The sequence below is a fragment of the Manis pentadactyla genome, chromosome 1, assembly GCF_030020395.1.
Source record: "Manis pentadactyla isolate mManPen7 chromosome 1, mManPen7.hap1, whole genome shotgun sequence".
In the NCBI taxonomy this organism is placed as follows: Eukaryota; Metazoa; Chordata; class Mammalia; order Pholidota; family Manidae; genus Manis; species Manis pentadactyla.
The window spans coordinates 90292195-90315960 of record NC_080019.1 but is presented as its reverse complement, the minus strand read 5'-3'; the positions used below and the strand labels follow the sequence as shown (position 1 = coordinate 90315960).

The 23766-nt window shown below is 40.1% G+C and overlaps 1 protein-coding gene and 1 long non-coding RNA gene across 10 annotated transcripts in view; one reads left to right on the top strand and one right to left on the bottom strand.

The window, feature by feature from the left end:
* VEPH1 (ventricular zone expressed PH domain containing 1) overlaps positions 1 to 23766 on the top strand; it is a 181962-nt gene that overhangs the window by 95963 nt on the left and 62233 nt on the right. For all 9 annotated transcript variants that reach the window (XM_036904114.2, XM_036904112.2, XM_057499473.1 and 6 more), the window contains 2 exons: positions 7435 to 7644; positions 8255 to 8652. In XM_036904114.2, the coding sequence (XP_036760009.2) occupies positions 7435 to 7644; positions 8255 to 8652 (608 nt within the window). The remainder of the gene's footprint in view (positions 1 to 7434; positions 7645 to 8254; positions 8653 to 23766) is intronic.
* Positions 12671 to 23766, bottom strand: part of LOC130683274 (uncharacterized) — a 69580-nt gene continuing 58484 nt past the window's right edge. The window contains exon 3 of the long non-coding RNA XR_008996836.1: positions 12671 to 12923. This is a non-coding gene — a long non-coding RNA (uncharacterized LOC130683274). The remainder of the gene's footprint in view (positions 12924 to 23766) is intronic.

Here is a 23766-nt window from a genome sequence, read left to right as displayed (position 1 = left end):
TTCCAGGAATTCGTTTATCAGCGCGAGATGGAGGTGGGAGGCATCGTTAGCAGCTTCGGGGACAATGGACCGAGCCCGGGAGCGCGAGGCCCCAGCGGGGCGGCTGCGCCGGCGCGGACCAAGGGGGAGGGGATGGGGTAGGGCAGCCCTGCCGCGGAGCGTCAGCAATGCAGTACAGTGCAGCCAGGGGCACCGGGCCCCTCTCCTGGAACAGCATGTTCAAAACACGAGACACACCAAAAAGGAAAATGACTTTTCATCAAGCTCCTGTGGCTTGGCTTCCCATTTCAAACCAGACAGGGAGCACCCAAGCTTTAGCCTGGGAGAAGGGAAGAACGCACCTGGGGGAGAAGAGTCAGCGGGCACGGGATCCTCTACAGCCCCCTGTGGGAGGGGTAATAGTTAACAGCTCTTACTTAACCCCGTGACCTGGCTACTCGCTATTTTGTTGCCCCAAGCACTCCAGTTCCTTGTTGGTATACATCCTAACTGAACTCTGAAGTTACTGTTTCCATGATGTTTCCTGAGTTTTGAACACCTTTTCAGTTTTAGTTAGAGAGGATACCAAAATTCATTTTTCGGATCCCTGTAAAGGGTTGCTCATGACTATGCCAACTCTGTTCTGGTGTCTGTTCCCATAGGACATTGCAGATATCAGGATACAATAAATCTTGTCTGTTACTGCACTGTCACCAGTCCCATCATGTGTATTATTGCTGGGGCGGATTTAGATGCAGCCTGAACTAAACACCTACTGAGAAGTAGTGGGGGAGGGTGTGCACAGGGGCTTCATGCTGGGTTACCAGTGGCTTTCAGTAAAGTACTCAGCTTTTTCGTGCCTTGGCTTCTCCATCTCCAATGGAGGTAGTAAGAGAGCCTGCCCCACTGGATTACGTAAGTAATACATGTAGCAGACAAGACCTCATGAATAGAAAGTGCTCAGTAAATATTAACTCTTAGCATTAGTACTCTGTTCCAGGTGAGCATTATAGGAGAATTCACTGCGCATGTCCCCCTAGACCACAACTACTCCAGGGTAGCTCCTGAGCCAGCACCTGTTTGCAGATTCTTCATACCAGCCTGCAACAAAGTTATTGCAGAGATTGGAAATGAGAGTTTAAAACTTTTATAGCGATTTGTCATGGCTATGACATCTGAATGTGTGATAGGTAGGCTTATGCCCTGTATGTCTTTGTTTTGTTCACTATGTTTTTCTGGCAATTTATTTTATTGTATTTTACAAAAATATTGGTCTGTAATATATGAAAATTTAAACACCAAGGAACTGGTTCTCTGCCACAGGTAGTTTGAGAAGCATTGCATTAGGTTCTCAGTGCAGCTGAACAAACCTCAGGACTCTCTAGAGGAACATTTTGCTCCCCAAGCTTTCCAATGGGACCTAAAGAAAGAGACTTAATATATGGAAGGTAATGAACACACCATACTTCAGCCATGACCCAGATACTATTATGGGAAGGTTCAGCTGAGGAAAAACACTTCTTAATGATATTCATATGTACCATCAGGTAGACTTCTACTAATTAGAAACCTGAAGGCTGTTAGCTAACTTTGCTATAAGTAAATGTTATAGTTAGACTAAGAATTGACTCACAGGATTTAGTGTAGAGTTCTGTCCCCAGCTCAGTCATTGATGAGTTTTGACTTATTATACCCCTCCTTTTATAGATAGCTCCATTTCTACCTATGAAAAATAGGATAGGATACCATATTTTGGGTGGTATATTTCGGGTAGGAATACATCTTATATTCTTATAAGAGGATGTATCAAAAAGGAAAACTGAACCATTTTCCTGCTCTCCCAGTGTCAAAAGCCGGGAGCAACAATAACATTAACTTTTCTCCTCTCCAGCCCAGTGGTCACATTTTTGTGGCGACGCCCCCACTCTCATCCTCACTGCCAGACCCTGTTATCTGCTCATGTTCCCAGACAGTATCACTGGCCAAGACACAGAGGAGCATGTTGTTTTCACAGTTCTCATCCCTGATTCATAGCACTCTGATGGCATTACTACTTCACACTTTGACACTCCTATAGTGTACAAAGTGCTTTGGTACTGATGCCACATCCAGATGACAACTGGTTAGGATTCAAAGCTCGGGAATCATGACCAAAGATCTGGGATACATCTGAACTAGCCCCTGTCAGTGGCGAAACTGACAAGGTCCCTTGACCTCAGAATTGATAAGGACCCTAAAAGGCTTGAGGAGGACAGAGCTATGAAATGAGCATTGCCTCCCACTTACCACGCACCGACTCCCAATGCTGCATGCAGCTTTGTCTCTGCACTGCAGAATTAGCAAAACCGTTAGCAGCTTGACTGATCCAGGGACAACACCTCAGCCCTGCTCCACATCAGATGCCGTTCTTTCATTGTCTGTGCTGGTGGTGTTCCCAAACTTGAATGTGCCAGTGGGGTACCTGGGGATGGTGTTAAGATGCACATTCTGGCTTGGCAGGTCTGGGGCAGAGCCTGAGGCTCTGCATCTTCACAGCTTCCAAGGTGATGCTGATATTCCTGGTGTGATGGCTCTGCTCTGAGGATCAAGGGCAGAGAATTTGTGCTCCTGGCTCACCCTTTTTCCATGTCCTATTCTCTCTCATGTTAGTGAATGAAAAGTGAGCAAATGACCGAGCATCTGTGTTAAAGTGGGTGCTTCCTGTATCAGAGCTTCTAAACTTCTTTCTAATTACAGGGAATTCTCTGTGTCTGCAACTGCTCAAAATTCATACTTGAAGTACAGAGATTTTTTTAGATCAACTCTTTCTATATGCAGTTCTTGCATGGGCACACAGGAGGGAAGGCCCCCGTTCCTTTGTCCACACTCTTTAGGGTGCTACACATAGATGAAATTGTATAGTCCTCCCTGGTTTTGAGCAGCAGAAGCTCATCTTCCAGGCTTGGTGTCACCTACGCAAACCACCTTCTTTTGGTATCAAATGTCCATGCTGGGCAGCAGCCACCCAGGGTTTTACCACTTGACTTTGCCATGCCCATTCTGTGTGGGCTACCCTGTCTACTCTATTATCTCATGTAATGCTTTCAGCAATCTGGTTAGTCTCGTTTTTATATGACAAAAATGAGACTAGAGTTATTAAGGAACTTGCCATGTCACTGTTACACAGGAGACTGGAGTCATGAACCTAGCCCGTTTCCCCACAACAATCTCCTTTTGAAACCACTTTTTAAAGTCTTGTGTAAATGAAGTAAACCATGGAGTCATTTCATTTTGGCAAGGTTGTACCAGTGGCATGACCACATTCTGGTCCCCATATAACTGGGCACCTGCTGTCTCTGCTCTTGCCCACCAAGAAGTCAGGGGCAGAATAGAGTCCCAGGAACCTAAACTTACCATTGCCCTTTCCCTTAGCGTGTGTGCGTGGCTGCTGCAGCAGTACACATGGTGCTCCCCAGGCAGATGGTGGCGTATGGAGCTGGCGGATCATCTCTGTCACTCTTAGGATGACTGATGACCCAAGAACTTGCTGAAGAGTAAGGAACATAACATCTTAAGAATTTAGGGCCCCAGTGTGGATTGGACCCATTATGTTCTTCCACTTCCCCTTTAACAAACTTAATTCTGCAAAAACACATATCCTGAACATGGGATAGTAAGCCAAGATTGTCAAATATTAACTAATATTATTTTTCTTTGATTTAAGGAGCCAGAAAGAGAGGCTGCCAGTCTCAACACCCCTGCCAGCTTCATAGTCTCATCTCCAGGTTTAGAGAGAGCAGTGAACTGCCCATGGGCCAATTTGTTTCCGAGGGGAGTCCCACTCATGCAGAGGGAGGTAATTAGGCCTCCCCCGAGCATCCCTAGAGGTGCTTTTAAAAACTTTGCTTTGGCAACAGAGACCAGAAACTGTTCAGACTGGAAACCATCTGAGCCGCTTGTAATGTGGCATGTTGAGTTAAAGCCAAGTTAATATTTAGGGGATTAAATAACTCTGACAAAGATTTCTGTAAAATTACCTCTAAAGTTAAAAGTGACAAACGGAAAAGAAATAATAACCCCCTGCATGAGCCCAACCCCCCCCCCCCCCACACACACATGAAAACATACCCAGGATTACTGGCTCTGCCAGCACTTCTGCATTTGTGAAGCATTTCCTCACTCCAGAAGGAAACCAGAGTTTATCTCCAGAAAAGGTCTTTGTTTTTGAACAAACTGTCCCTTATCTTTTTATACTAAACTTAAAAGACAGGAGAAGAAAAGGAACAGTGAATGTTTAATATAAACTCAAATGTGTACCGCTGCCTGACCTTCCAACCTATCAGAACCAAAACTTATCTTAATTCCCTGGCAGCAAAGCCCTGTGACAAGCCCAGGTGGACTGAAGGCCAGCGACAAGGAATTTTCCACCTCGTGGCTCTGGCTGCCCTGGTGACTCTTCATTGCTGCCCCTGTCCCCTGATTCCTGTATTAGACCAATCCCCAGATCATGAGATCAAAAAAGATTGTATATAAGAGAAGGTCTTTGCAGTGAGGATTCTACTCATCAACAGCACCCGTCAGCCTCTTGTCTAGAGGTCATTTCTCTGGCCCAGACATTATGTTATTGCTTCTTCACTCTTCTTACTCGGCCCTTTGCAAATCCTTCATTTTATTCCCACTCTTGCTCCTTGCTTTCCTTCACATTTGAAACTTGCCAAATGAGACCATTCCCTCTCCCCACTGCCCTCTGTGGGTCAGAAGAAAGGGCCAGTGGCTCGTGGGCAGCTGGTAGACCTCCAGAGGCTCTGGGGTGAGGTGGGGGTAGGCAGTAGACCGGCTTCAGAAACCAAGGTGGCCGCAGTTCAATTATTCCACAAACCCTTCAGGCACCTGTGCAAGCCAAGCACTATGCAGACACAGGGAAGCAAGGATGAGCTGTACTGTTCCCTGGCTGCTGTACAGCAGGGATTTACCCCAGAGTACGGTTGCCAGACTTACCAAATAGAAACACAGGATGCCCGTTCTCCAGGGAACATCAGTGCCCTCCAGGACATGGACTATTGATCTGCCCGTGTCTACACCACTGATGTTTTCTCTATATAGTAACATAAAGCAGTCAGGGCAGATATAGCTTCCAAAGAAATAATAATAATAAAAATAATTAATGATAAGAAGAAAACTAATTCTTTTGAGCAGCCTGTTACGTAAAGTGCTTCCCTCTGATTTGTCTTTTCCTTTTCCCAATTATCCTATGAGTTAAGTACAGTTATTATCCCCATTTTATAGATGGGGAAATTAATGTAAAGAGTACAACAAATAAAAGAAAGATCTCCACAAGTAAGACATTTTATTCAAAACAAAATAAGAAGCTGATCCAATAAAATTATCTAGGGAGATTTAGTGTATCATATGAAATTTGAAGTTTTTTTGGAAGAAGAGGCTGTTATTTTCACTGTGGTTATCATCCAGAGCTTTATGTAAAAGAAAAAAAACAAGTAAATTCATGAGAAATTATACCTCTAACAACTAATTTGTTTTGAGATTTAAAAACCTGTGCAATGCTCAGTATCTGATATGTGCATGTTGAGGTGTAATTTGTGCATTACAAGTGTTTAAGTTTAAATAATCCCAACTATAAAAAGTTCAAATTTCAAGGTATCTTTCATTTTTGAAATGTGATTAGGTTCCAAGGAACCAGAGAAATACTTTAGTTTGATGACTGTACATGTACTAACATGGATAAAAATAAATATCCCCAAATTTGTCATCTTGAGAGGCTTCACTGGCTCTTTTCAAATGAACCTGGTAATCATCATGGTTTATAAAAGACTATCCAATGATCTGTAAATTATCTTGGTTTCATTTGTAACAGCAGTAAAAGTTCAGCTTTTAGAATCTTGTAGCCAGAAGAGGTCAAAGCCTCCTACCTGTTTGTGGGCAGCCAGTGTCATGCACATGTCAGAAAGGAAAGCATGTTCATGATTGGCCTTTATCCTCGTGTACTGATTCCTGAAGTCTACTCATGAATATTTCAGCCATGCATGGTATGGGTAATACATTTTGTGTGATGTATATAAAACCATAGGAAAGCTATACAAATTTTATAAAGTGTATTTAAATTTTCTTAGCAATAACTTATTAGGGATGATCTACTCTCCTCCCCAGCTTGCACCATCACTAGCCATCCCTGGGCTGTACTAACAGGGGTATTCCAACCACTGAGGACCCAGAACCACGAACTTCCCTCAAGGCCAGAACCCCTCTCTGGACCAGCCAGGAAAGCTGGAGGATCCCAGCCCACTGTCTAGCCTTCACCAGTGCTGGGCTGCAACTGAAAAACCTGTCACAGCCCTTTTGTGCTGCTTTTACCTGAAAAGCAGTGCCATTTTTTTATTAATGTGCTTTCCCATCCTTACCTAAGTTCTTTCTCAGACTTACTTTGGCCCTTGGAAAAATAGTCATATGCTCAAAAAAGCCAGGATTTTTCTGTAAGTTTGAGGTCCTTTTCCCCAACCTCTAGGAAAAATGCTAAAGTGAGCCAAGTAAATACATACACACAAATGAGCAGAATCATTACACCAACTTGGTGAACAGATTTCTAGGAATTAATGGCACTTGTGTTTATAAGGAAATAATTAGTACTAACCCTATATGATGTGATTGATAGTGACTGTTCAATAAAAATTAAAGTAGATCTAAGTTGGTTCAATATCAGGAGGCAGGTAAGGAAAGACAAAAGCTCACTACTTTTCTGTGAGCATTCAGAGCCTTAGGAGCATCAGCAAGCTATTTCTGCAGCTTATCTGTAGGCTCTTATTCTAAGGCACTGTCTTAGCCCTTAGAGGGGTTCCAAAGCTATTCCGCAAATTAGTCCCTGCCTTAAAGGATGCAATTTTAATGACCCATGGAGTGTGCTGTAGATTCTGCTATGAAAGGTATTTGGAACTATTAATATCATTCATGGAAAACTTCTTGCCTCTGATATATTGAAATTTCAAAAGATTTTTCTTGCTCCGTAAGATGAAAGGGTCACTCTGACTTCCATAAAATTAACAAAACTACGAGTTTGCACCATCTATTAGAACATTTCTCATCCTATCAATTTCAGTACAAACAGATCAGTGCATGTAAATTTTCTAGAAAATGTCTAGCATGAATTCACATGAAAACCATGTTTGTGGAGAGTTAGATAAGAATACAGTAGATAACCATAAAAATTTTCTTATTCAAAAAATATGTCTGATACAAAGTGGACATAAATACCAATGTTTCCAAACTTCTGGCAGAATAAACAATAGAAGCAATTCCAAAGACCTATGTCCATAGTAGTTACTCAATAAGTATTTGTTAAATGATTCATAATAAATGTATAAGGTAAAGTTTTCAGTTTTGAATAAGAGGTGGTTGAGTAGAGAGTAATCCCATTTGAAGGGTGTATGTGGCCAGCATTTAATGTAATGAATTTTGTTCCTTTAGGAGAAAAACCAGCACTGAAATGGAGTTCCCTGAGAGGCTGGAAGAAACCAAGCTTACTGTAGCTGAAAATGAAGACCATGAAAAGCTCCAAGTTAAAATACAGGCTTTTGAAGACAAAATAAATGCTGAGAGCAATACTCCTGGTTCTGTCCGAAGATACAGTTTGGGCCAAATTTCAAAGGATGAAAGAAAGGACATCAGATTTAACAGGTATAAATTCTGCTTGGCTGCTTTCTTCAAAGTATGTGCTTCATGTTGGCTATTACTTTGTTTTCACACTCTTATGGGTAATTTTTAAATATCTTCTACATAATGCTGCCCAAAGAGCCATCTTTTCATGAATGAAATATTATCTACAGTGTTTTCATTATCCAAAGAAGCTTATTGTAGTAAAAAGAGAATACAAATGGAAAACAAACCTACGGTTTTTTGTTGTTTTTTTTAATGCTTGTTAAATACAGATACACTAAAAGTGAGAATGACTATCAGAAGTTTCTCTTGATTTCTGGTGAAAAAGCAGAAGCAGAAGTAGGAAAAAAACCATATAAACATGCAAGGCCACTATTCTCCAGCCATTTATGCCATGAAATTGATTTTTAAATCTTTGTTTTCAGAGGTCCCCTAGATCTTCAAAGGTTTGACTTATTACATAACTTATTACTGTTGTGTATTTCTCAAATCTGCTGAGAGCAGCAATCGTGAGGTCCATGCTCTGGAGGAAGCAACTTTTGCCCCAGTGTTATAATTCTTTCCCTTCCTTGCTGGTGGATGCTAGCCCCACTGCTTGACTCACTGTGCTTTCTCTTGGTTTGTGTTGCAGGTCCAGGAGTTTGGCTTTGCACACTGTGCTGGCAAAGAGCATGAGCTCAGATGATGGGGAAACTGTAGAGAGTGGAGCTGCTCCAACCAGCATCTCTCTTTCAGCACTAGACCCCCTTGGCCAAGGCAACGACAAGCCACCCTTTAAGGCAGACACTGATGGATCACAGCTGCGAAATTCTTTAGTTCCTCACGCAAGCCTTATGCATATAGAATCAGCAAATTTGCCAGAAACAGTTAAAGAAAACTGCCATGAAGAAACTCCAGAGACAACCACAAGTCCCGCGGAATACCAAGATAAGCTCTACTTGCACTTAAAGGAAAACTTCAGTAAAGTGAAAGCATACGCGGTGGAAATTGGAAAGAAGATTCCAGTCCCTGATCAGTGTACTATTGAAGGTAAGTGCTCTGAACTCCCCAAACCTGAAATTTTTCAGGCACTGCTGAAAAAAAAAAGCAAAAAAAAAAGCTCAAATACATAAATTGCCATACCCTTTTCTGGTCTTGGCAAAATAGATCATTTTCAAAACCACGTTACATTATTTTCATTGCTTTTCTTTTTCCTATTAGGTCAATTACTTTTTTGATTCCCATTTGAATCTACTTAGGTGAGTCAACTGAAATCAACATTGACCATTATATTTAAGAAAGATAGTTCGTTCATTGTCTCACTGAGAACCACGACCCAAGAGCAGCCCGTCAGTGTGATCCGATAAACTGTTCTAAGGCCCCTTTGTTTAGAGACATCCTAAATACTTTTTCTACAGCCGAGGATATGTGTGGGAAAGGGGGTTACTTTTTACCGATACATCAAGTGATATGGCATGGATACCACTAAGGAGGTAACACCTAGTTAATCTCATAAAAGATCACGCTATACACACTCTGATGCTGGCCATATGTGTGAGAGGAGGCGAGGATGAGGGTCTCAGTAAGTGAATTCCTTCATCTTGCTTTGGAGATGGAGAGAGCATAGGTAACGTTATCTTATTAGTGCCGACTAGAAAATTCCTGAATTACTACATTTTAGGGAGAGGTTGAAACTATAATTAGGTTAAGGTGCTAAGTCCCAGGTTGGTGACTTGGCTTAGCAGAAGTGACCCCACTTTGGGCCTGTATCTTTCTAACAGGTGTACCTCAGTTCATCAGTGCTGATTTTTTTCAAACCTCAAGATACATTGTTTCTAATTCCCTGTCCCTAGTGTTCAAGAAAATCCTGGAAAGGGTTTGTGGCCCCCATAACAAGCTCTGAGATAGGGGTTCAGTCAGAGGCATTTTCCATCCACATAACTATGCTTGGAAGCCATTGCAGCATTGAGCTCCAAGAGATTTTCCCCTCCATTCTCTCAACAGCACTTAGGAAGCAGCTACTGTACACTAGACACTGTGCTAAAGATTCAGCTTTGTTGAGATTCAGCTGTGACCCAGACACAATCTCTGGCCTCTTGGAGATTATATAGAAAGCAGAGAGTGAAACCACAGCCAGGAGGTGATACAGGTCAGGAGCCAGTGAGAGTGTAAACTGGTCAGGGAAACTGAGGACCAAGTCAAGGATGTCAGGGACAGGGCAGGACTTCCCTTGGGTGCACAATTTAAGGAGGTGCCAAAAAACTCAGTAAAAATTTAAGTTAAGTAAAAATTCAAGACAGATTCAGTAACAATGTTTTGCCCAGCCATATTAAGCTGAGAACAAAAGGAAAAAGCCATAGCATAGATCATGTCTTTATTTACAATGTTGATATTTTGTTCATCATGGACTTTTTGTATTAATTTTAATTTTTAAAAATATTTATCTTGACTATTAAATTTTCTGGTGCTCTATTAAATTTTATGCCCTAGTGCTGGACTTGGGAACATGATAGGTTAGAGAGACCAGGTATTAAATTGGCAGAGTGTCTGCGACAGGCTCGCCCTTCTGGTACTGGGTTGAATAAGTCTTGATGGCTTGAAGGCACTGTCTGGCAAATTAGATCTTTCCTACAGTCATTCCTAGGCAGCTGTTCTGTGCTTCCCTTGAGATTTAGATGAAGGTCCCAGCCCTCGTATGGGATATGACATCTCTTCACAGGCTACACCCTCATAGAAAAGCCAGGCAGCCTGTCTTCCAGAAAGAAATGCAGCCAAAGGATAGTGAATCTAATTCATGTTCACCCACCCACTGATTATCATCCCCCTTAGTGGATGATACTAGGAGGGTCCCATTTTCCATACTCTTTCTATCCCTTCTCTCACTCCAAATCAAAGGAAAGAATGTATTCACATGCTAACAAAGGGAAAAGGAGGTTCAAGTATTTGAACTGAAATGACAAATATTATTTAGCATGTCTGTAGACTCTAACACTTGCAAAATGTTTACATTAATTTATTAATTAGCTTTCTTAAAACTTTTCCTAAATGGTAACAAAAAATATGTCACTGCTCATATTTAATGTAAGTTGGATAATTATGTATACCAGCATTTGGGAATAGTTAAAGTCAATAAAATGCAATTAACACCAACTCTTTGCAATTTCCCATTTCACTAATATTCTACGTATTTAATGTACAGGGTAGAGAATTTAGTGTAAGTGAATTTCCCAGTTTGACAGAGGAATTCTGTAGCAAATATAAAGTTAGTCACATTTCCATATGCTAGAATAATCTTGTTTTGGGTTTTGGTTTTTTTATGTTTAGCTTACAGCATTTAAGGCATGCTATATGGTGAGTTTTAATCTTGTGAAAATGTGAAGAAGTCCTGGAGTTACTTCGAGCATCTAGTTGTCAAAAACACATGATAGTCCTTATTGCCTTGAATTATTTGGGGATTTTGAGAGTTAACTAAATGACCTGGGGTTTTTCAAAACTACTGAATGAATCCATCATCTTTACTTTAAAAAAAGTGTGAGGAGGAGGAAGGACTGGGGGTTGACATGTTCTTTTGATATTTTCTCCCAGGAATAACCTACAACTGAGTATGCATTTTTTTTAAGTTGACACTTAGGAATTCATTCAAACTTTTGCAATTTCCTGCAAGTTCCTGGGAAATTCCTTGCATAGAGACATGAGTAAGGGATTGAAGATTTATATGACTCATTGTAAATACATCTACCAAAAAAGGACTTGTGCTGACTACAGAGGACATGTTATTATTTTAGAGATTGTGCAAACCATTCAGCAAAACGCCAGCAGTCATTTGGCTGACACAATTTTGCTTGTTGTCATGAGATTACTCAGCTCTACAATAGCACATGTCTTCCCTTAAGAATGTGTTGAAGAAAGATTTGGGCTTAGAAATTATGTTTCTAAGAGACATTTTGGTCTTTCTTGATGAGTTATGCAAAGTAATCCAGAAACAACAGGAAGAAGCATAAAAAGTAATTCTGCAACATTAAATAGTTTAAAAGACAAATTGCCAGCAGGAAGCAACAAAAAAGTGTTAAGAAGTGGTTTAGACTGATGTTACAAAATCCATACTGTAAGAACATGACAAAACAACCCTTTAAAGATGCTCTCGTGTATTGGTTTGAATCGTATGAAAGAACTGACATTTGACTTCCTCGTTTTGACCTACAAAAACATCACTATCATCACTATCACGTGGTTCAACCTAAAACTTCAGTAATAAACTGTGCTGAAAGACCAGATGCCTCACTAGTCACAGTAGAGTAGAATTCAGTATGATGTGAATCAAGGTCATAAATAACCTTCTATCTCCAGTCAGCCATATTATTATTGCATGATATTGATCACCTTGGGGACAGACAATGGAGTAAAAGACATCAGCACAAATCTATCATCACATCTGGAAAAACTGTCAAACCCCAGGACTTACTGAGGTTGAACGGCAGTGTCATTCTGGGTTTGAAAGAGCTTGTTATTCCCAAGTCAGTAATTCTCTCATGGGCCTTAGAGGGCCTCTGGCACAGGTACAGGCATTTGTCAGCCATTGAAAGTCATGTATTCTTAGGCAAAGTGATGGTCTAATATCGCTACCTGATTGTTTATGTACAAGACAGAAAGAATTTACTCCATCTGCCAAAGGGCATTTAAAAAAATCTGAATCACTGTTATTCATTAATGTGAACAAACTGATTAAAGGTTAAAAAAACAAAAACTCATGATATTGAAATAAATCCTTGAAAATCTGGCTCCTCAGTGGGGTTCTGTAAAGAATGCTATAAAAGCTTACAAAACCCATCAATGCTGCTTTGGTTTGCTTTGAAGTATTTTCTGATTGGGTGAAAATACATCCCATCTGTACAGCATATCAGCAAGCCTGACTTGCAGAAAGTTAATTTTGAAGCTAGTAATGTCACCCTCTTTCTAGTAGATGCACAAGAGTTGATTTTTCTTGACCTGAACAGATATAAGAACACACAAAAATAAGAACACACACACAAAAAATAAAGTTCATTGTTAATATCAAGAAGCAGGTGCTATTTTCATAATTAATTACAAAGAAAGTTTCCTTATTGAAATTCTACATGCAATCAAGTCCAACCTCATACTGGGATGACAGAGGGGGCAAAGCCCATCCTTACCAGTCTTTACCTCTTTCTCTTCAGTTGACCCCATCTGGGGGGTGATGGTAACACTTACCCACTTAATGGTTCTAGGGGAGGTTTTGTTATCCGTGGGGAGAGTTGTAAGACTTGGAAGCATAAAAAAATCCTGAAGTTTTTTCACTCAATCTGAGAGGAAAAGGAAGAAGTGGATGTTTAGGAGCAGAAGGAGTTTGCTGTGGCATATTTCTTAAATATATTCTTCTAGATGTATTATTTTGAAGTAGAAGGTTATATGTCATTATGCTTTTATATCTCTAGTAAGTGTTTTAATCTCTTTTTAGGGAAGCTCATATTCCGATTTATTATCAGTCATCCATTATTGTTGTTTGGGGCTCCCTTTACCCCTAACAGTGCGGCATTACATGTTCCTCAGCCACCAGTGGTCCCCAGCAGAAGAGTACGTTCTAATACTGTTTGTCACAGACCAAATTTCGGGAAAGTGGATGTTATTTTCCCATTTATTTCCACTATGAAACTGGCAGCATAGGTCCTGTAGGAGAAATAAAAAACCAGCCCTTGGATATCATCAAACCTCATTTAAACTGAGCAGATCTGTATTTCTGAGCTCTGTTGGTGATGAAGAGCTGGTAGCCAGGAAACTGAAAAGAGATAACATGGCTGAGTAAAGGGTTTTGTTATAACTGAGAAGAAGTCAAAAGGAAAAAAAAAAAGATAATTTCCTCTTGTTTGCTCCACACAACCATCAAGTTTCAGATGCTGGAAGATTTTTAAATGTTTTCCCAGAAACATAGGCAATGACACAGTGGCATTCAGGAATGCAGGAATTTGATCATTTACTTGGGATTTACTTGTATTTTGGTGCATTTATAGAGTTACAAATTTTCAAAGAGTAAAGGAGTGTGCAAAGCCAACAGACCCTCCTGTCGTGTCTTGGCAGGAGCTTGGGGAGAGGGAAAGGGAGCTACATAAAGGATACCGAATACCTGGATTTCCTCTCTCCATCATTTTTGCCCTGTCCACATTAAAGACCAACAAGGAATTACAAAATGTAATTTTTTCTTTTCTTGAAGAAAGATTCAGAGGACTTTTAAAAACTGTTTTCTGGAAAATAACTATTTTTCAAATGAAACATTCACGTTAGTTGTCCAACAGCCATTCCTACATTATGCCACCATTAGAATAAGCCGCAAGTGCAGGAAACATGATGGCATCACAGAGACTCCGAATGTGATTCTGCTTCTCACATCAAACCCCCTAACTTCCTAGTAGCCTTTCAGATCAGCTTCTTTCCTTAGTCATATGCATTTAAGATTTTTCACGTCTTTCTGATCTTGATAGCTCATTTCTCTTTAGCACTGAATACTATCCCATTGTTTGGAGGTATCTGCCATTGTAATAATCATACAGAATAGTTTCCCTGCCCTAAAAGTCCTCTGTGCTCTGCCTATTCATCCTGACACCTCATTCTTCACTCAGCCATTAAGACTACAAATAGAAATTTCTGAAGGCCAGCATTGTTCTAGGAACATGGGAAACAGCAGTGAACAAAACAGGCAAATATCCTTGCCTTCACAGAGACTGCTGTAGTGGGAAGAGACATGCCATACATAATAGAAATGATGAAAGGGTAACGCTTGTAGGGTGTTGGAAAGTATTAATGCTCTAAGTGAAAAATAAAGCCAGCTAGGAAGAACCAGGACAAGGAAAAGGAGACGTACATATATGTGTGTAGATATACACATAAACATGTATATGTATATGTTGGGGGGGTTAGATCGGAAAGGACACACATCAAACTATCACCACCGATTTTCTCTGAAGAGCTGGATCGGGGATGAGGGTGGAGAAGAAGTGGGGAGGGAAGGAGAAACTCACACATTGAAAGTATACATTTCTGTGAGTTACGGAATTTTGGAGCAAGAGTATTTGGCTTCCGTAATAAAGAGAGACGCTGCTTTGTTGGGCCCAGGCGCTAGCCCAGCTTCCCCGGCATCCTGCTTCACCCAGGGCCACAGAGGCGAGCTGTAGTCCTGACTGCTGTTGGCAGTTCCCACTCCTCAAACAGGTTGCCTCATCTCCTTGTGCCCCACTTCCTCCCCTGATCCAAGAGGACATCACCAGGTCATAGGTGGTCAACCCGTAATCCTTAAAAACCATCAGGAGCCCCTCCAAAAGGCTCTAGGCCCGCCTCTGGCCTTCTTTCCTACCCTGCAAGCAGAAAAGCTCTCATGTAGCTGATGGTACACATTGGCCTTCCTGATAGATGTTTAAACCAAGAATTCCACTGTTTAAAGAAACTTGAAAAGCACTCAGCTGGATCATTTTTAAGGGCTTTTTTGAAAGAACTTGATCCTCTAAATTAATTAAGTCTAAGTGTCTTATGTCAGAACTGGCAAAATATAAAATGTTTGCTATTTGCCAAATTTTTCATCAGCCTCAACTTTATTGCTAATTTTATATCTCTAATGTAAAGTTAAAAAAGCAAACACTTTTCAGATCTGCTTTTATGTTAATTCGCTGTCCGCTCTCCAGACATCTGTATTCATCAATTTACAATAGTTTATTGGGAGAAAAGAGGCCAGATTGTTCAATACTTTTGAGGCTTGTCTCACTATCTACCTGGATTTCTTAATATCAGTCAAACAGCAAATGACCAATCATGATTTGCAAATTAATTCAGTGTGTCTGTTTTGTCTGGTAGATTTCTATTCAAATTGCTTGTCATATCTTACTTAAAGGAAACCAATCTTATTTCAAATTGTATATGAAGGAGCCTACAAAAATATATATTAAAATAAAAGGAGATGAGTCACTCAGTGTGAGAGAAAAACACAACCATAAAGAAATTTAAAAGCATAGTCACTGAATTATTTTTTTAGAAATTTATTCCTGGAAATTTTTGCAATTGCCAAATGCAGTTTGCTAAGTTACTTCTGAGCACCCTAGTGGCCACAGTAAGGAGGAAAATAAAATCAGTTAAAAATCTAGAGTGTCCATAAATAAGTATGATATTTGCACAGGGGGGAAAAAAAAAAGAAAGTTGTTCATTTATTTGGTTGATGATACTGTGCTCACTGAAAAATTCAGCAAAAGAGATGTTTATGCTATGCAACAAATACTTAACCACTAAACATAGAAATTGAGCAATGGCTTTCAACTGGGTATAATTTTGTCCCCAGCTTGAGGACTTTTGGTGATGTCTGGAGACATTTTTGGTTGTCACAACTGGGAGAGGGGAGGTCGGTCCTACTTGTCATCTAATGAGTAGAAGCCAAGGCTATCACTAAACATCTCACAATGAGTAAGACAACCCCCCACACAAACTGGGAATTATCTAGCCCAAAATATCAGTAGGAGTTGCAACTACTCAGCAACAGAGCCCTGCTTCTCAAAGTGTGCTCCATGGACCAGGAACCTCATCATCACCTGGGAGCTTGTTAGCAATTCAGATCCCCAGGCCCACCCTTGACCTACTGAATCAGCATCTACAGTTTAACAAGATCTCTCAGGTGATTCATACACACGTTAAAGTTTGAGAATTGCAGGAATGAGAAATTCTAGTGGAACTCAGTAGAAGAGAAAAGAATCTTCCTTACAGCAAATTTGTGATTTAAGTAACTGACTCGTCATTTAAGGATCACCTCCTAATTGAGGAGATGAATTTTCTTTGCAAGGACACTCAGGGGTATGGGGCTCAGTCATCTGGATTGTTCATGGCACTGAATTTGTTGTTCTAGCCCTTTGATTCTTCTCATACGATCTAGGTCTAGGAAAAGCTGCACAGGCTTGGAAGCCAGGAAACTCTACTCGTTGGTACATATTTGAATTTATAGTGTGTGACCTGACTTTTTATACACATGGCATTTAGTTCCTCGTGGAAGGTAGTTTTAACAGCTTCAAAATATCTTGGATCTCAAATAATGTCTTCAATGATGCTTGGCCAAGTCATGTAATTCAATTAGAAACATATGGATTACGCTTCCCTTAAAGTATGCAGAGAATTAAAATCAAGCAAAAATGTGCTAGAGGCAATGTATGATTTCCTAAACCGAAAACATGAAAAGTGCCTGTATGTGAATTCCCCTGTTTTTGTTACTCACTGATTAATCCAATCAGCCTTCATTCTTTTCAATAGGAATTGATATCACTGTACTTTGGACCATCTTTTCTTTACCAAATCTACCAGATTTTTTTTCTAACTTCTTTTAAAAAGAATCTTGAAAATATTTAAATAAAAACTACCTTTTCCAATAACTGTAAACAGTTAAAAGTATTTCTATATCTCTATCATATCTTTCTACTGAATTTTTATTTTACAGTCACACCAGTTCATAAATACAGTTATTACCTGGGGGTTTTTTGTTTGTTTACTTGATTGTTTTTTAACAAAGCCTTTTAACTCCTACAAACAATTGAATCTACAGTAAAAGAATCAAGAGGAATATAGACATCCTTTATATTCTTATCAGGATGAAAAAGTCATTAAAATCACCTGGAAAATAAAGAGAGGTTTTTTTGAGCCAGAATTTGGACCTAGACCCAGGAAAACATAACTCCCATGGGTGAGTTAGGAGATATGTTCCAAAGAGCCCAAGTCACACAAAGGTTTTACATCTTTAAGGACACAGGCCAGAGAGAACTTTGGCGGGATGCATTTCATGTACAAAAGATACGTTATGTAAGAAAAGAGTTGGGGGCAACACATATTCTGGTGGGCATCTGAAGCAGAAGGGAATTAAGGGGAAAATAAGCATTTTGCTTATCCTTTAACAGGAATGCAGATGCAAATTATTTAGTTTTTAAGTTAATGAATAGATCGTTTTTTCAGTTTTTTCATGGGTGGCCATTTTGAGACACCCAGAGTTAATGAAACCTTTATTTAATACATAGACCTTTGAAATCTTTGTGGCGGTCCCTAGTATAGTGGTCAGCTCTTCTTTATTTCACACTTACAACATTGGTATTGTATAATCTCTCATAACTTCAGTGTCAAATGTACATTGAACAGTTAAGGTGTTTGTTAATGTCTCCAGATATGTTGTCATGTTTAACTTTGCATTTCCTAGATAAATGTGTATTTTTTAGTTTATGTGCAACAGCAAAAGTTATTATTCTGTCTTCTTAAAGTAATTCAGTAACTATTCTTTAAAGGATCTATTTGAGAGTTCAAAGCACTAAAGTATCAGGAAATTTCTAAAGCAAAGAATAAAACAACAGCATATTGCTATCCTTGCTTTGTTAAAGTGTGATCTGAGATAACTTTAATGTAAAATACAGTACCTAAAGGGTGAGTGATCCCATCTAAGTTCAATCTAGAAACTGGTTTTTCAAACTCTTAAAGTTTAAGAAATTCCCAGATGCAAAGTCAAGCATTGTTATTGTTAACTTTTGAACTCATGTACATTTTAAGGAAATGTAATCCATGTGTTTCAAATTCATTTTCACTTTATCCATCAAGATATAGTTTGGTAAACTCTTTGATCCCTGTGAAGTTTTTACTGATAAAATTCTCATCAAAAAATGACCTTTACTGCTACTAAGAAGAGAGCTGTACCCAAATTGCTGGAATGATGACCCTACTGACTTTTGAAGAAAAAAATCTTTTTCCAGTTTCGGTCACACTCCTTTCCTTCCATCTCAGGTACTGTTAATAAGTTAATTAATTAATTAACTAATTTACTAATTTAAAAAACATTACTTGACATGGAATCAGCTAGTTGTGGGCAAGGTTTGTACAGGAAGATGTGGATAGGTCACTCTACTCATTCCCATTAAGCAAGGCTGGGCTTGGAGCTACTCCTATGATAAAGTAATGATAGGGATTTGGCACAGTAAATCAGCTAGAGGGCCTGAGAATTCCGCTTCTCCTTTCCAGTTCAAAATCTCTACCACCACCACCGTCCTCGTCTTGGACAGGAGCTTCAATATCCTACTTCTACTAGCAATGCATTCCTCTGCGTCCTCCCTTTCTGGAGTTTGGAAAAAAGAATAACCCAGTTACCTAACATCATCCACACTCACACACTTCCTGAGACACCTGCTCAGAGTGTGTGTGTATTGGTGGGAGGGGCCAGGTTGGAGTCCAAGGGACAGGTAGAGTGGGGCATCTCCTCCACAGCAACTAAGACCCCAAGGGTCGAGTCGACATTCCTGTGACATCCCTCAGGCTCTGGACCTTCTCTATTCCCCAGTGTCTAACACAGTGCTGGGCACAGAGCAAGTGCTCCACACACACGGTTGAATGAATGAATGAAGGAGCAAATGAGCCAACAAATGAAGAGAGAGGAGCAGGGCTGCCCAGAGCAGTCTGACGGAGCAGCAGGCTGTGTGCGCCGCTGGTGTGCGACTGAATCAGGGTCTTCTTGGTCACGTGGCCTTTAACACTGCATGTGACTTTTCAGTGAAGGTAGATTTGCAGCCTTTATTTAATTAGGAAAAGGTTTACAGGCTTTACTTAACTGTCTTGTAATGCCACATAAAAGGTTGAAAACCCACAGAGACTGCCACAAATAAATTATATCTCAAAGTCAGCATTAAAATATAGGAATATGAGAGGTGAGGCTTAGAACCTCACCCCCCCGTTTTGAGAGAAATCTTTTGCATCCGTGGATGTTTTGTTGCCCTTGTCTAGCTTGGATTAATACTTAGTCTGTAGGCACAGACCTGATCATCTACATTTGCCCTCTTACAGCACTAAATTATGCTTTCTACCTTTATCTTGCATCTACCTACCACTTCAGCATTTTATTAAAAAAAAAATAAGGGAGAAATGTGGGATTCACATATAAATCAAGTATAAAAATCAAATGAATAATCATATCTGACTTGATTGTTTATAGTTCATGATGCGTGATCAAAACCGAAAGTTTCTGTGATGACTGCCCTTGCACTGTTCACCATGTAAGAACTTATTCACTATGTAAGAACTTGTTCACCATGTAAGAACTTGTTCGTTATGCTTCAGAAGATTGGAGACTGTTGAGAATTAGGCTTGGGGTTGATTAATGATTGTGCGTTGAGTCCCCTATACAGAATTTTATTGTTGTTAACAACCATTTGATCAATAAATATGAGAGATGACCTCTCAAAAAATATACATATATATAGGAATATGTACATGGTATTTTTCTAAACATTTGATATACTGAAGAAAACAGCAAATTAGTGGGAATTAATACCTGTTAGTCCTTTTCAAACACATGAGCATCATTATATTAATTGATAAAATTAGAGGAAATGTGCAAGAGTGAGGCAGCAGGTGGAATGATTAGGAGCTTGGGCTCAGCACACAGAGCAGGAGCTGGAAGTCTCTCTTTTATAGTAATGGCCCATTCATTGTATATTGAAGATGAAGATATTAAATGAGATAAGCATCCAAAAAATATTACTCCTCAAAGCTTATAGTATTTTTAACCTGAAATTCATTTAGTACTTTATGTATTTCCTTCCAGGACTTTTCCTCTGTTGGAAAATATTTTTACCTTTTGTGGGGGCTCTTTTTTCAGTGATGCTTCACTTTCTTATCATGATGGTGAAAAATCAGGTTTGAAAAATGTGGACTAGTTTAGAAATACAATTGAAAAATCTAAGCTAGCAATGTGCAATTATAGCTACCTTTTGCTACAAAATTTTAACACGATAATCTTCTCAGTGGACTATTTTTGTTGGAGCACTGGAAGCAACAAACCTTCTAGTCAACTAATATTTCTTTCATTTAATATGTGAAGAGTTGTCAGATTTCCCTGTATGAGTAACATTTATCTTGATGAAGAAATATTCAAAAAGTTCTCAAATCCCTCCCCCTCTCTGGGTTTGGTAGGAAGCCAAGAAAGCCAGGGAGACAAAGTTTCTGTTAAGGCTTCAAGAATATAAAGGAATCACAAAGTACTTGGGTGCCTGAGATTAAAATAATGTAACAGTGGATTCCCCACCCCCACCCCACCGGGACTCAGTGGTATGAACAACTTGTTGATCATAGTCATGGAAGCCCATTAGTTTATAATACAGTCTCCAGGTAACCTTTATAGAGATAGATTAAAATATAACTAGCATCCTGAATGCACCTATAGTGACCTAATAACTCCTACTGCAACAGTTTCTGGGTGCTGACTCCCCCCTTAGCTTTGAAGTAAATGTATAAAAGCCATGGCCCTGCTGTACTCGGGGCTCAGACCTTTGGAGATCACTCTCCTCTGAGCCCACCGCTGTAAAATAAACCTCCATCCTCCAAGACCTCTGAGTGCCACTTGGTTCTTCTGTCAGTGATCCAATCCAGGTTTTCCAGTTTTTCCATAACAATCTCACAGCTATATTGCATACAAGATAATTGAATCTAGTCCTGTGCCTTTCCTTTAAAAAAAATATTCTTTTGCCTTACTTCAGTAAAATATATTTCTTTCCCCCCGTGGCATTCACTTTGACACTAAAATTAATATAATAATTCCAAAAATTTTGACATTATTCTAACAAGTGTGAAATATTAGAAAAATGTTGACATCAAGTCTTACAATATTAATCATCGTTACCAGCTTGCATTCTAGACCAGAGGTTGACAAACTTTCACTGTAAAAGTCCAGATAGTCAATGTTTTTGAACAGAGATAGTGTGTGGTCTCCATTGCAGCTCAACTCTGCCATTGTCGTGTAAAAGCATCCATAAATAATATGTGGATGGATAGGAATAGCTGTGCTCCAGTAAAACTTTATTTACACAAATAAGAAGTGAGTAAGACTTGGCCCACGGCCATAGTTTATTAAGCCTGTTCTAGACAATTTTACTGGCTGCTGTTTTCACTTGGAGTTTTCTGTTAGGTGGCATTTGTTTCCTGCACTCCCCCCACCACCCACAAACAAGCCTTCCAGTAAACATGGCTGTGAGCATATGTTTATCTCCACTACCACTAAGATTCCACTTAAATGATAATAAAGGAATTCAAAGGTGTAAGCTTAGGAGAATGGAGGAGAAGACAGCAGACAACAGATGTCAACAAAATGTTTGGCAGAGTAAAGAAGTTGCAAACTCAGTCGTGAACAGTGCCCGGGTATACCATCCGTGGTCCAAGAGAGGAGCCACGTGAGAGGGAATGTGCGCCGTTCTGCAGAGACCCAGTGATATGGGGCTGGAGGGGCAGCAAACTGATGCCACCCTTAGCTTTCTCGTAAAACTCAAAGTAACTGAGTGGGGAGTGGGGTTTCAGGTCTCGACTCCAACTGCAAACATTAGTATTCAATGGACTTTTGAGATAAGAATAAGGCCAAGAACTGGCAGTTACTTATTAGAGCTTTCACTGCCGTTAAGCTATTCTGAAAGCCCTTCCCTCCAGCCTTCTTCCCTTCTCCTAAGGGAGCAGTTGGCTTATATTTGCTGAGTCACTTACAGCACACACTGATGAGATCTCATCACGTGAGGAAGGACGGGGCAGACAATCAGAAGGCAAGAAACGGCAGAAAGGAGACTTCTGGGAGGCTGATTTGCATGTCTATCCACTGAAGGAGATGCAGACAGAGGGCGGCTGGTAGCTATGGTGCCGGTGGGCTATTGGGTCTCAGTCCACATCCTTGTATGAGTCTGGCCGACAGAGGCAGTGAGTTAGGAAGCCGTGTGCTCTGTTGTGACAGATGTAAACTTCAAGGGTCACTGGGGTCATATATAACAGGCTTCACTAGTTCTGAGCCAGTAACTTTCATCTCCTTTTCCCAGCAGAGTATTTGGGGAATTGATGAGAAAAAAAATATGCAAAGTTTACTGAGGTTTTTCTTTTTTTTTTTTTTTGAGACAGACACTTTCTGTGTTCTTTTCTCTCTTGTCCCAAAGATGACACTAGTTATATTCAGGCCCTGTTTGCTCTATTCAGAGGGGAAAAAAATTGGACTTCTCAGGTTATTCCTACCACCACCACCTTATTGTATTTCCTTTGATTTGATTTCCTTTCCTCATAATAAATTTTCCCCACCTTCTTTGACGTTCTCATCACCACCTCTGTTCTCTGTATTTGCATTGCCGTATCCATGCATATTCCTTTCATTATTTGAGTTGGTCTGCTCTCTGACAATCTCAAAGGAAACCCCCCACGCCCCCCATACTCCATACACACAAACTTTGAGCTTTTCAACAGCAGCTTTTCAGAGAGAATTTCATTGAGCAAAGAACATCATAATACTGATGGAAGTAATTAGGAAAGGGGGCTGTTTTCTGATTTTCCGTTTTGGCAGAAGGTAAAATTAAAATCAAATCAAATTCAAGAGCTCCTCCTCCCCACATAAATTAGGAAAGGCCTGAAAAAGGAGGAGCTACGAACCCTTGCTGGTTGTGGAGCATTATCTCTGCCGTTACTTTCCGCTGGGTGCTGTCTGCTCCTGGGGGCATTGTATAAATTGTATAAAGTTGTTTACCCTTAGATTTATGTTAAGTGATAGTTGTGTTTGGGGAAAGGCCCACTCAGCAAGATCAGAGAGAGGCATTTGTCATGTTGGACCTGCAGAAAGAGCTTCGGCTGTTTCATGATGAACAAGGTGCACAGTGGCTCAAGCTAGCAGGGGGCAATATAATCTCAAAGGGAAATAAAATTAACCCTACCACCTGTTGTTACAGTTTTTATTACCATTTTATTCTTAGAGCACAGTAGTCTCATCATCCTGTAAATTCACTGGGTCTGATGTGAGTTGCTTTTCACGAATGTGATCTCTTAAAGCAGTGGGGCCTTTAGAAGTCACTCTTCCATCCATGTTTGGGAATTAGACTACCCTGTTGCCAGGATTTATTTTCAAAGCTCAATTCTGAGAGTTCTCAATGGATCTTAAAAGTCATACAGGTCAAGTTGGCTTTGAAGTCATCTATTAAGGCCAAGGTTTATACAAATTAAAAAAAAAAAAAAAAGGCTGCTAGACCTGGTGCTGTCTTTAAGGACTCAGAACCCTAGTCCCATGGCCCAGATTTTTCCCCACCCAGGGCCCAGGCCTGGAGCACTTTGCCCTCACCCCTCACCCTGCTCATTCCTACCTATCTTCGA